The 13,315-nt window shown below is 43.3% G+C and overlaps 1 protein-coding gene across 1 annotated transcript in view; it reads right to left on the bottom strand.

Moving 5' to 3' along the window:
* tnikb (TRAF2 and NCK interacting kinase b) overlaps positions 1-12,380 on the bottom strand; it is a 45,037-nt gene extending 32,657 nt beyond the window's left edge. The window contains exons 1-2 of the mRNA XM_018679187.2: positions 11,703-12,380; positions 7,327-7,392 (exon numbers count right to left, since the gene is read on the bottom strand). Coding sequence (XP_018534703.1) covers positions 7,327-7,392; positions 11,703-11,810 — 174 coding nt within the window. The 5' untranslated portion in view covers positions 11,811-12,380. The remainder of the gene's footprint in view (positions 1-7,326; positions 7,393-11,702) is intronic.
* Positions 12,381-13,315: the final 935 nt, after the last annotated feature.

Below are 13,315 nucleotides of genomic sequence, written 5' to 3'. Positions count from 1 at the left end.
AAAACCACAGTTGAATGTCTGCAGTGGCTAGACGTTATTTCACCACACTTGACCTGAAATGCACCAAATTTAGAAGTCTGGGTTTGTTGTTCAAACCACAGTCCTGCCTCCTCTGAGCTGTTTTCTGTGGTGACATGTTCCAGGAACATTACACACAACTGATTTTTCTCTCATTTACTAAAACTGCTGTCATAGTAAAAGGTAGAAGGTCAAAACCACTAAAAATCACATCTGAACAACATCATAATTTGGGTCAAAATGACAAATTCCTTAAGGTTAGGGACCGTTGTCATCATGGTGACAATATTTAACACTTAATGTTAATGTTAGATTGAATAATTAAGTGAAAACAAAATGGTAATTCAATCTGTTTATCAGGCTACAATTACAAAACCTACTTTTTAAATCATCTGAAATAAGGTGTCACAAAATCACCACTGTTCTGATGTGTGAAGCCTAAATCCAACCTCCAGAAGTAAGAAGCTAATGTTAGGCTATAAACTATATAATATAACTATATATAACTACACCACGGTCACATGACGTCAACGTCTCCACCACTAAGCTTCCAACTGGTCATTTCATTTAGCTCTGAGCTCTTCTACAAAAGCCTTTCTTCTTAGAAAGTTAGTGAGAGTTTGAAAGAGCGTGAGTAGAAACACAACGAGGCTGTAAAGGTGGACTGGTGAGTAGATGGGTTTTCATGTTAACGTCCCCGACAACCTCTGTAGTCTCATTTAGACACTCGTTAGCAACCGCCTTTTTTAAGACACATAAAAGCTTCAAACATCAGGGGAAGAAAACCTGAAAATGTCTTGAGCTTGTGTTAAAACCACAGACCTTATTTCTGACATTTAACCAGAAACACACTGACTCTGGGACGAGGGAACAGGAAGCGCTAACATGCTAATTTACTTCCTGGTTTTAGGACTCATTCTTGCAGTTCTCTATATACAACCCATCAGATTTTTTCTTGTGACCCATTGGAGGGGTCTCAACCCTCATGTTGGAGCTCTGCAGAGGTTGAAGCTTCACCTCCGTTAAAAAACTGAGTCTAACCTCTCCTCCTCCAAACTCTGAAGTCAGTATCACAGCTGTTAAAGCGAGAAAGTGGAAATTCATCCACCCCCCACCCCCCCATCACCCATCACACTCTCACACACACACACACACACAGACACCATTTCCTCACGGTAACCTAGCAACAGGCCTGGCAGGTTGTTTAGCGAGGGCAACGAATGGGGGGTTGGAAGAGGCAAAGTGATCGCAGTGTGTGTGTGTGTGTGTGTGTGTGTGTGTGTGTGTGTAGGCCATGATATTTCACACTCTGGGTCACTTGCACATGTGAGTTGCTCAGATTCACACACACACACACACACACACACACACAGACAGTGTCTTACTCAGTGTTGCATCAGACACTGACTGTATCTGAGAGGCCGAAAACCACCTCAGAGTACGGAAAGTCTCTTGTTCTCCTTTCACGTCTTTCTGTCCGTCTCTCTTTGTGTGTCTGCCATCTTTTTTTTTTCCCTGTTCAGTATCACCCATTCCTCTGTTCTCTCTCAGTCAGTCATATTGCAGCAGCAGCAGCAGCAGCAGCAGTTTTAAGGGCAGGTAGGAGAGGATTAGGTGGAGGATGGAAAACTCACTCACTACTACTGTAAATCTAAAGCTCAATTCATGCTCAGTTGTGCCTTAGCAGAATATGATTGTAAAAGACAAGAAGACAGAGAAACAATGAAACACACGCTGTGTAATTTTGCAGCTAGGGTCTCTCAATCAAAACAATAACAAAAGACGGGATTTGGTGACGTTGTGAGGTAGCATGGGATCATGGGAGTTGTTGTCTTCGCCATTACTGTTGTCATTCCTTTGTTCAGGATATTTATATCAGGAGCTGAATTATCCACAGAGGTGATTAAAACACTGAATAAAGAAGTTTCACGTTAAAAATAAGTGATTCTGTGATACGGCTCAGCTGATACAGCACTTCTCAGAGGGGGCTGCAGCTAACGTTTGCTCAGCTTGTTTCTCTGGTGACTTATGATTCAGACGTTCAGGAGGTTTTTATCAGGAGCTGAATTATCCGCAGAGGTCTCCTCCTTTTCAAAATAAATGGACCAGGTGATTAAATCTTTAAAAATAGAGAATGAAGCAGTTTCACGTTAAAAATCAGTGTTTCTCAGATGCAGTTCTGCTGAGCTGCAGCTAAGTTATAGTTTGTTTCTCTGATAACTTCAGATCCAGACATCTGATGACTAAAATATAAAGTTAAAAACCACCAAGATCTAAAAAGTGAATCTTAAAAATGTGGCTTAAAGGGGGATATGACGCCACTGACAGGCAACCACATGAAACAGACCATTACGGTGACTAAAATCTATCAAATAAATCGAATGCATGCTCAAGATTTTTGGGAATTCTGGGATTTACTCGCTGTTAACTCAGTAAACCTGCTTCTAGGACCTCAGGTTAAGTGTGTGAGGTGTTGCTGTGACTGAAGGACAAATGGCAGCGATCCACTGCGATGAAGCAATAAAAGGCGAGGCAGATAAAACAGGGTCTGATGAGAGGAAGAGATACCACCTCAGAGAGGCTCTTTGTTTTCCTATCTCTCTTCCTCCGACACCGACGGCCGGCCAAACAATCTCCCAGAGGTGACACACAGCTCTCTGTGCGTGTTTGTGAGATGATGGCAGAGTCAAGATGGCATGAGGAAGCTGTATTAAAACAGCACCTGAATCCTCACACATACATACATGCAGCAAGGGAGAGATAAAGATAGCGAGAACAGAGGGAGGTGGCAGGTGAGGAGGAGGAGTAGGAGGAGGATGACTGGAGATAAAAAAAGGGCAGAATATCCTTTTGAGGCTGCCTGAGGCATAAAAACACACCTCAGGCCTCGCGTTCAGACAAGCCTCACATTCCTAACCTGCACACAAGCCCTGACACATTAAGACTGAGACAGAAACACACTGAGAAAATAAAAGCTGAGGCTCCATCCCTGTGCTGTAACATCACAAGTCCAGAGGAACAGCAGATTGAGGCAACCAGAGACCAAGAAAACTCACTCTACATGCTGATGCTCTTGTTTATAAAGAGCCTTGTATCATCTTAAAGCCAGTGGTTGGTGCATTAGAAACTTTACATGCCGATTCTAGCTGCATTATCATCTGCATATTTTTAACTGGTGTTGCAATATTCTCTCTGCAGTAAACAGTAGGGTTGAACTCCAGAAATTTGTTCCCTTTTCCAGGTAAAACACCAGCATGAACCTGGGATTTTCAGCATGTGTGTCAATGATTTTCACTGCACTGTTACTGCAGTAATGTAACCAAAACAAAATTTCAGCATCTTCCAGTTACTCTTCAAGCTAAAGAGTTAACAGTTCAGCTGTGTTACAAGGAAATGTAAGGAGGATAAAAGCCTGTGTCTGCCTGAAATGAACCAGTGTCTAGCGAGGTGTTACAGAGGAAACACAGAGATAACAGTGCACACTGTCCTGGCAGGTATTCATGGTGCTGCACTAAATTCAGGTACGTCAGCGGCAGAGAACACAGTACCTGAGAACAAGGTAAAAATAGCTTGTACATGTAACTGCTGTATTTCTTCTATTTCACGTGGGATCTATAAAGATGGCCGACAGGCTACCTTCTCATTGTCAACTGAAGGCTGAACATGGACACGCTACTGCTAGCTAAACATCAGACTTATGATTTCAGACATTAGGTGCAGGGATTAGGGGAAACCCAGTGTTTGCTTCAGCTGTGTGATTGGTACTAATTGTTTTTGTAGCTGAATAGAGTGAAAATTGAGCCACAAATCATTATCAAATACCACAACAAACATTCACAACATCTGAAGTACAAATCTACCGCAACATGTTCTCAAACTGGGACATCGGCCACAGCTACAGCTCAGTATGTTGTTCAGAATACCTCTGTGGAAAATAACAGAAAGGAACTTGTGAGAAAAGTTCAAACCCTGCGTGCTACGTTACAAAAAACATCAGATGCAGCAACTATAAGTTGCTTAATCAGACATGCAGGCCTCCATCTCCAAATTAGATCAGAGTTCAATAGGTGGAGCATCAAGTGCATAAGCCAACCTGGTGTTACCTACAACAGCAAAGTTCCCATGTCTCAAACCAGCAAAACAACACACAGAAACACCTGCTACTGCCTCCACTCGCACTGTTAGGTGTGAGAATAACTGTCATTTTATGATTAATACATGCCTGAGAAGTAACTACTTTAAAATGATGGAAAAACACTGAGCTATAAAACGCAAAAGGCTGTGATGTCAGAACATCAGAGAGGCAGCTCGGGTAGATTCAGATCTTTTTTTTCTTCATGGAGCAGTGAATTTGCATCCTGAGCTAAATCAAACACTTCCGTTTACGTCGTGTTTGCTACTGATTCAGAACAAAAGCCCTCCAGCTGCCAGGCATCTGATGGAAATGAGACATGAATGAGGAGGGAGACACTGCTGGAGGGCTCTTACACCTGATCTGTGCTTGGGCATAGCATCACACAAATGCCTCCAGCAAAGAAATCAATTTATAGTGAAGTGTCGACAAATGAACACTAGAAATACGAGTTCTATTTTCATTATGTACCTTAAGTTATCATGTTTACATCCCTGCAAGAAGCGTGACGTTGTTGAATCATTACCACATATTGTATTTTCAGGCAGCAAATTAAAAACTAATTCTTCTTAACAAAGACTTGTGTAACAGGATAGTTACAGTGAGATGAATTAGGGAGATTTTCAGAGTCAAAGCTTGCAGTGTGCAGGAGCCGCTCTGCCTTTCGATCGATACAACAACTTGAATTAACTCCACTTTGCGAACGCTGATTCACTCACTAATCAAATCCAGAAAAACTCTCAGCAACTTAACATCTCGTCCTCGTTGGTTAAACCTCGCGTTCGTGCTTTTACACACCTGGAAATCGGTGCAATCAAAAGGTCACGCGTGTGTTTCCCCAGATTTGCAAATGCGCTGATTAGCGAGACTTGCTGAGGGTCTACCAGCAGCTAAGACTAAACTTGAAGTGTGTTTTTCACGCTTTAATGCCTAAGAACAGACAAGACTCCCACCATCATTCAGATATTTCTTTTTTATTGCTCGGCTCACTATCTGTAACTGTGAAAGATTACTGAAACCGGGAGCCAGGAGGGGAGGCGTGAGCAGCCCCGAGGGTAGAAAAACGATTTGAAAAGCTGCTGGAAAAACGTTGGCAGGGAGGATGAATGTAAAATATTCTGTTCTGGTTCAAGAAATGTCACAATGCTGGAAAGTAACTAAGTATTTTCACCGCATTACTTGAGCTTAAAAGACAAGAAGACGTTCTGTTTCTACTTGAAAATGTTGAGAAACGCTGCTTCATAATAATTTCCTAGAAATGAGCAGACATGTAATTGCAATTTCTTGTGAAGTTTCCTGGAAAGAATGATGTAATTTGGCTCTAATTATAGGGAAAATGGAGACGCGTCGTATTAATTAATTCTAATTAATCTCCAGCTTAGAGCTTAGAGTCTTCTACTGAATGCGCAGTGGGTCAGCTGACACGCATCCTGAATATATTTACACAGGTTTTGTATATGTATATATAGTGTGTTATCAGGAAATATTTTCCACATTTCTGCAGCTTGTTTGTTTCCACGTTGCGTTTGCATTGCATTCCTGCCAGTCTACGTGTGTGACTGTGTTTTGACTGGAGACAGAGTTTCGAAACAGGAGGATTAGTTTGGGCTGGGTTCTGTTCTCTCCAGAGCAGTGTGTACTTTCTCTCAGCAGGTAAAGTTTGTGACATGTAAGATGATTTACTGAAGTTAAATTAACATCTCCGCCAACTACATCATCATAACTACTTTTAAATCTGCTCTGTCTCATGATATAGTCTCCAAGTTTCTTAATTAGTACCAAATTACATTCTTTTACAGCTTTTGGATGTAAATAATAGGGACAAAAATCTTTGGCGAACAGCCGCTGCAGTGTAATCTAATCGGCGATTGTTCACATCGTAGTACGTCCTCTAAAGTTCTTGTTTTTGCTACTGACAGGCTCAGGTTGTTATTTTAAGTGTCCCACGGAGACAGAGCTTTTTATTAAATTTCTTTAACCAGAAATGTTGTTATACATCAATACCAGACTCCATTAACAAAAACAGCAATTTTACCGAGCAGAACACAGGAGGTGCTGCAATGCACCGCGTGTGTTTGTGCTATTGTGTGGCTTTCAGTGGTGGAAGAAGTATTCAGATACTTTACATAAGTAAAAGTACCACACAGTAACACAACTAACAGATCAGTGTAATAGTACTACAGCAGCTCCTGTGCTCTGCTCAGTAAAATTACTGTTTTTGTCAATGGAGTCTGGCACTGATTTTATATTTACTGGTGTTTTTGGATGCTGTAACAAAATCAGGGAGTTTATCTTTTAGAAATAGATTTTTTCTTTTTCTGTTTTCGTCTAAGATCTTAATTTACCCATCATACTTGGAGATGGACCACAGCCTGTATTAATTTTGCTCTATCAATCATCTTGGCAAAGGAGGCATCACCTTGTAGAAACAGCAGATCAATACCGAACAACCAGCAGACAGAATGGCTGCACTGAGGTTCTCTGTGTGTGTGTGTGTGTGTGTGTGTGTGTGTTAATTGCTTTCAAAATGAGAGAACACAAACACAGTAACACACACAGCCTGCTCTGCTGTGTCGTTACAGTCTGTGTGGGCGTCTTCCGCTGCCTGACAAAGGAGAGAGTCAGTAGTAACTTCAGATTTGGCAAAAAATAAAAAATAAATGAGATGCTGTTGATTCTGTGAGCTCATGTTGGGATCAGGAGGAGACAGGGGATGAGGTGACTCCCCAGTGAGTCAACAAATCTCAAATCACATCACAAACTAAGCATGCAGCACTGGCCAAAACACATGATTTCAGCCATGAAATGTCCTTAATTTCTCCCTTATATCCAGATTAATTCTTCACAAGAGAAGCTGTGTTCATAATGTAGCATAAAAACAATACTTAATCACTCTGTCACACCGCTGTACAACCACCACACAACTGTGTATTGTATTGTGTATTGTAGTTTAACAGGGTTCAACAGAGTGGTGACTCTCCTCCTCTCCTCTCACATAAATTTAAGAATCTCCCAGTTTCATTTTTAGTCATTCATCATTATTTTCATCTGATCATCTGCAGGTCACCTCATTTTCAGCCTGTAAAAAAATGAATTAGGAATGTTTGCTTTGATAACTTGTTCATTGAAGGAAGCCTTGTTCACATAAATGACAGTTAAAGATAATTAAGTCTTACCTTGTAGACCTGCCCATAGGTTCCATTTCCAACCAGTTCAACCAGCTCAAAGATACCAGCTGGGTCCTGAGAGAGAGAGAGAGAGAGAGGTAGAGGTGAATGAGGAAGAGGAGGAGAGAGAGAGGAGACAACAAAGACAAAATGGAGAAGTTATCCAGGAGAACTCTGACTAAACTGGGCACAAGATGGATGAAGGAATTTAAAGTGGAATTTGACCTTCACACACACACACACACTGACTGACTGAGCGCTGCATACCTGTGGTATTACCTCGTAAAAAAAACTCTACATCACCACTCTGTTATTATTCCTTCAATAGGTAACTTATGAGTTTTGCAGCCGTCCTGTGTGTAGGTCTACACCAATGCAGATCAGGCTCAGTTGTTTGTTTCCTGTACAGCTGCTGCTTCAGTTCAATCTCAGCTTGTGAACTTTCTAAGAACCGGTTTGCTGTTCAAAGCACTTGAGGTTGTGTTGAGTTTAGTTGTGTAAAAATCCTCCATTATGCAGAGTGTGACCCTTGACAATGAGCAAGGAAACTCCCATTCAGAACAAATGTGGATGGATGAAGGCCAGCAGGCAAATTCAAACACACACACACACAGCTACACACAAATACACAGGAGATAATCTTATCTCCAGGCTGATTAAAATTCAATAAACCTCCCAAAACACAGATCTTGATCTTTAAGCATACCTGTGTGTGTTTGGTATTAGCATGAGTGTGTGCCTGTGTTTCTATATGTCTATTAGCGTACAGTAGGCCACAGGAGAGCGTTGGGACTATTACAGTGGAGCCTCCTGAAGGGGATTAGCTTAAACAGCAGTGTTCCTTTTCACTCAAGGTCAAACAGAAGCACATCTAATCCTGGAGGACCGAGCCTCACGTGCACACACACACCTGTACATGCCTGTTAACATCTTACCAAGAAAAACAGCAGTGAGGAGAAACAGAGGATGAGAAGTAAAATTTAACCAAGACCCACCTGCAACTTTCTAGCACCTGGGTTGCTGGTAAAATTACTCACTGATAAACAGAGGAAATGTTCTTAAATTTGTACATAAAAGCATGAATATACTGGAGGGACTTTAACACAATCAGTGCACGTTTGTTATCAGTGTCTAGATAGATAATGTTACTATAAACTACTATAAAAGCTGCACTATGTGATCAGAACATACTGTACTAATCTTGGCAGTTATTTTATAAGTTTGCACACTGGAAATTTAACATACCACACTGTTTTAAATGACAAAAATGATGCTGTCAAACTGAGAGTTACAGTTACAGTTGCTTAATTTAACAAGCTTATTCCAACTATGACTTCTCAGAGACTAGCAAAAATGTTTTCTCAAGGTTTCAGCAGTTTATCTTTCATTTTATAAAGAATTGCAAAAGTATGATTAGGTATGAGCAGCTAAAACACTCGAGCAAAGGTGCTATTTGAACGTTTTTGCTAATGCTACCCAGCTAACGTTAGCATTAACGGCTGTTTACTCATCCGTCTCGAAGAAACGTTGCAAATTTGGCTATTTTTACAATTTCTAGTTAAGGTTATAAGGAGTATTCACGTCCTTTACTTTTTTAAAAACTGATTTTATCAAGTAATTATATCTACAATTAATGGAGCTATATGTACGTTTTTGCTAATGCTATATAGCTAACATTAGCATTAACGGCTGCTTACTCATCAGTTGAAAAGAAAGTTTTTTGCTAATTTCGCTACTTCTGGTTAGCATTTTACGATTCAAGATTTTTCATTTTAAAGGCGTAATTACATTTCTTTCTTTTTTACCCTTAAAATGTATTTTATCAAGTGATAACATCTACAATTTATCGAACTATATTTACGTTTTTGCTAACGCTGCGTAGCTAATATTAGCATTAACGGCTGTTTACTCACCAGATTATGAAAAATGCTGCGAGTTCGACATCAAACTTCCTTCCTTTACTCTCTAAAAGCAGCCTCAAGAAGTAGAAAGCAACACCAGTGATAACTCTTGTTTTACTTGTGCTCCTATCACCTCTTTTCCTCTTAATAAGTTAGCATGCTAATCAGCTAGCCCCAACACAACGATGGATAAAGCTCAGTCTCTGCTTCAGCTTCTTTAACAGCAGTTTTCTGCTAGCGTTAGCCTAGCTGTTAGGCTAACATTGGCTATGTAGCAGAAGCAAAAACTGCAACTTTTTTCAAATTTGACTTCACAAAAACTAGTAAAAATACATTTTCATTTTGTTTTCTGAGCTGTTGCTGGAGTTAAACACCAAATGTTCCTTCACTTTTTCTTTTTTCACAACCCTGTCACCAGAAAAACTATTTTGCAAACTCACAGCCAACATTTCTTTTAATTCTCACTTTCTAAACTATTGCATAAGTATGGTGAAGTAAAAGCAACTAAAACGCTTGGGCAAGGTTAAGGAGAGAGCAGTATTATGCTTTTAAAAAGCTGAATGTTAACTGCAGATCTGTCACAGGACACAAACTACAGTCTCCTGCATTAACTTCTGGTTTCACTTCTGGGTGACAACAGTCATCGTTCATTTTAAAAATGCAGATATAGAACAAAAATGGACACACAACTGTAAATTTGGGGGTATATGATGAAATTTAGATCTTGTAAGTCATCACACCCACACAGATGTGGAAACTATGACTTGGGCTTCTGGTAAATCATGATGAAACTGGGTTTTTGTTAAAGAGAATGTTAAAAATCGTTAATTTCTCCTCCTGAAAAATGGAAAAGGACACGAGCTAACAAAGAATAACAAGGCCGTGACCTCTGGGTCCTCATCCGGAGCTGTGTCAAGACTCTAACGGGATATTAATACACTCCCCAGCCAGAGCTATCAGAGGAATACAACCTCAGTCTGTGACATATTTCAGAATAGAGTGTGACTCTAATGGGAGGTACAGTGACAGGAGGAGGAGGAGGAGGAGGAGGTTAACAGGGAAGGTGAAGATGGGTTAAACATGAGCAGATGATCAGAGGAGATCATTTGAGACGTGACGCTCTGCAGAAACAGGAAGTATGTGTATACATGTGTGTGTGTGTGTGCTTGCGACAGGCTTTGCGTCACGCTGAAATGTTTCCCCCCAGCTCTCTCTGCTCCGTCCTTGGTGACCTAATTTCAAGTCATCATGCCACTGAGGGAGAAGAGCAAGGATTCACGTTTTTCACAAGAACATGCACATCTTCTCCTCTCTGTCTGTCTGTCTGTCTTTGTCCACCCCAGTGTGTGTGTGTCTGTGTCTAACACACACACAGACACACACACAGAGACAGACATGCAGTCCCACCCGGTCGATCATGCCCAGACTTGATTGTTGCTCTGCAGGTGCAACTGTGTTGCATAAGCAGCGAGCAAAAGGAGGAGACAAGGGAAGAGGAGCTGTGCAGAATACCACACACACACACACACACACACAGTCAGTCACACACACACACACACACACACACACACACACACAAAGTCACATGTGACATCCACAGTTCATCCTGAACTGAGCACATGTTAAATCCAAATAAGATTTTTTGTGAATCATCATTCTCTCTCTCTCTCTCTCTCTCTCTCTCTCTCTCACACACACACACACACACACACACACACATTCCTGCACCGTCTCCTCCTGTACACGTCCTATCCTCGCGGGCGCGCATATGCACGCGCACAGACCCCACAAACAGCCACTGCGATGCAATGCTGCTGTCGCCACAACATCACGAAATGGCGGAACTCGCTCCTGTTGCGGTTATCATCGCTATTATTCACGGTGTGTGTGTGTGAGAGAGAGAGAGAGAGAGGGTGCGCGTGCGTGCATCTGTAACCTCTGCATCTGTGTGTGTGTGTGTGTGTGTGCTGTGAATCTGTCAGTGAGCAGGCAGCTTAACATCTGCCCCACATAGTACAGACAGAGCGGCCTCTATTATGCCGTCTGACGCACGCGCACGGGGGTGGGTGCACGCGCAGCAGCAGCAGCAGCAGCAGCTCAGGGCCTCATTACATCACGTCCCAATTGTTAAGAAAACAACAACAACAAACAACAACAGGAGTGTCGGTGGGAGGCCACATGATCCCACACTCTGCTGTCCGACCTGATTTCCTCAATCACTGGCTGCTGTGCACGAGCACTACAGCCCACACACACACACACACACACGCACACTCAAGTGCTGTCGTACATGCACGCGCACGCACACCACCGAGCGGGCGGCAGCAGAAGCAGAGGAGGACCGGGAGGAGACGCATCCTTGCGCGGTGTTTGGAGAGGATGGAGAGGAGAGGGGAGGAAGGAAGGAGGGGGTGGTGGGGGACAGGTGCTCAACAGCTTCACACGCGCACGCGCACACACACACACACACAGGGAGACATTTACCCGTAGTGCAGACAGGTCTATCTCGTCCAGACTCCGCGCAGGGGAGTCGCTCGCCATGGTTCTCTCGGTAGATACGGGACTCAAGATGGAAGCTTCCTCAACGACCATCGACCGAGAGGTGCAGAGCGGCGGGGATGAACTCACACTCCTCTAAAATAAATAAATCCCCCCACCCACCCCCAAAAAAATCCCCGGAAATGCTCGTGCAGGCGATGCCTTCAGGGAAGCAGAGACGAGCGCTCCAGGAGGGAGAGAAGACGGAGGAGGAGCGCAGGGAGGAGGCGATGTGCGCGGAGCTCCAGGTGCTACATGCTGCTCGGCGCCGTGAATCCGGTGAATCCGGTGCTACATGCCTCCACCTCGACCCCCACAATCTGCACAGGAGAGAGAGAGAGAGAGAGACAGAGAGAGAGAGAGAGAGAGAGAGACAGAGAGAGAGAGAGAGAGAGAGCGCACAGCAGCCGCGGCGCGCTGAGAGCGAACACACTCCGTCCGTCCGTCCGTCTGTGAGGCGGAACAGCAGCGCGCTTCCCGGGAGTGGCCTGTGAGGAGGCTGCGCTACAGACAGAGACGCCCACAATGTCTCACACACACACACACCACACACCTTCAGAGTGATGGTGACAAGACGCGAACACACACAGCTGTCTGCGCCTGTATGGCAGCTTATTAAGGACAAACTAAGTGGTAATCAATCAGAGGCTGGGAGCTGCAGGTCACAGTCAGTCAGGGCGAGGGGGGGGGGCTCCACCCTGCCCCCGCGTGCTCCTGAGTGCTAAAATGGCCTTTAAAAAACCCACGAGGGACATTTTCATGCTTCATTTATGTCTTAATGTCACATCAGAGGGACAGTGAAGCGGTGACTCCTCTGCCCTCTGCTCAGCTCTGATTCCCTTCACGAGTCCAAACCCAGCAAACACTGACCGAGCACATCCACTCACCTCACGTTTACTTTGAGTGTTTATGTTTAAAGCTCCAGCACATCTGCATGAAACATCATTCTCTGTGGTCCTCTGCATTTACACAAAACAACATGTGATGATCACACACAGTAAAACACACTGTTTGTTGGATTACCACTGGCATTTCCAGCCTGTGACCTCTAACAATAAAAACCGTGTCTAGTTTGCTGAGTATTACAGGTTAGAGAAAAACCAGACGTAAATATAACTCTGAACTTTTTCTCTCCCGACCCTTGAAGTTCATCTAGTGACCCTTTAGAGTGGCCTGACCCCTATGTTGGACACTAAACAGGCTAACTCTCCCTCAGCTGAGCTCAGTCATGACTGGCACAGCCTCACAACTTGATGAGTTTCGTGCTCTTTCTGTTTCCAGTCACAGCAGCAGTGACATCGTCATCACGGTCAAAATGGCGGCTGCCGAGCTCCTTCTTCAGGTTGAGGAGGAGGAGGAGGTCTGAGGGGCTACATCAGGTGAACAGGGCGGGTGTCTGGTCCTCAGACAGAGCTGACTTGTACTTTAGAAAAACCACAGAAGTTCTTGACGTCAAACTTCCTGCAGAGTCACTTCAAGAGTTTAACAGCTCGTGTAGGTGACGAGAGCAGTTCAATCACCTACTTCCACCTCAGGACACTGACTCATCCTCGTAGGAA

The sequence above is a fragment of the Lates calcarifer genome, linkage group LG24, assembly GCF_001640805.2.
Source record: "Lates calcarifer isolate ASB-BC8 linkage group LG24, TLL_Latcal_v3, whole genome shotgun sequence".
Lineage (NCBI taxonomy): Eukaryota > Metazoa > Chordata > Actinopteri > Centropomidae > Lates > Lates calcarifer.
This window is presented reverse-complemented; position numbering and strand designations above follow the sequence as displayed.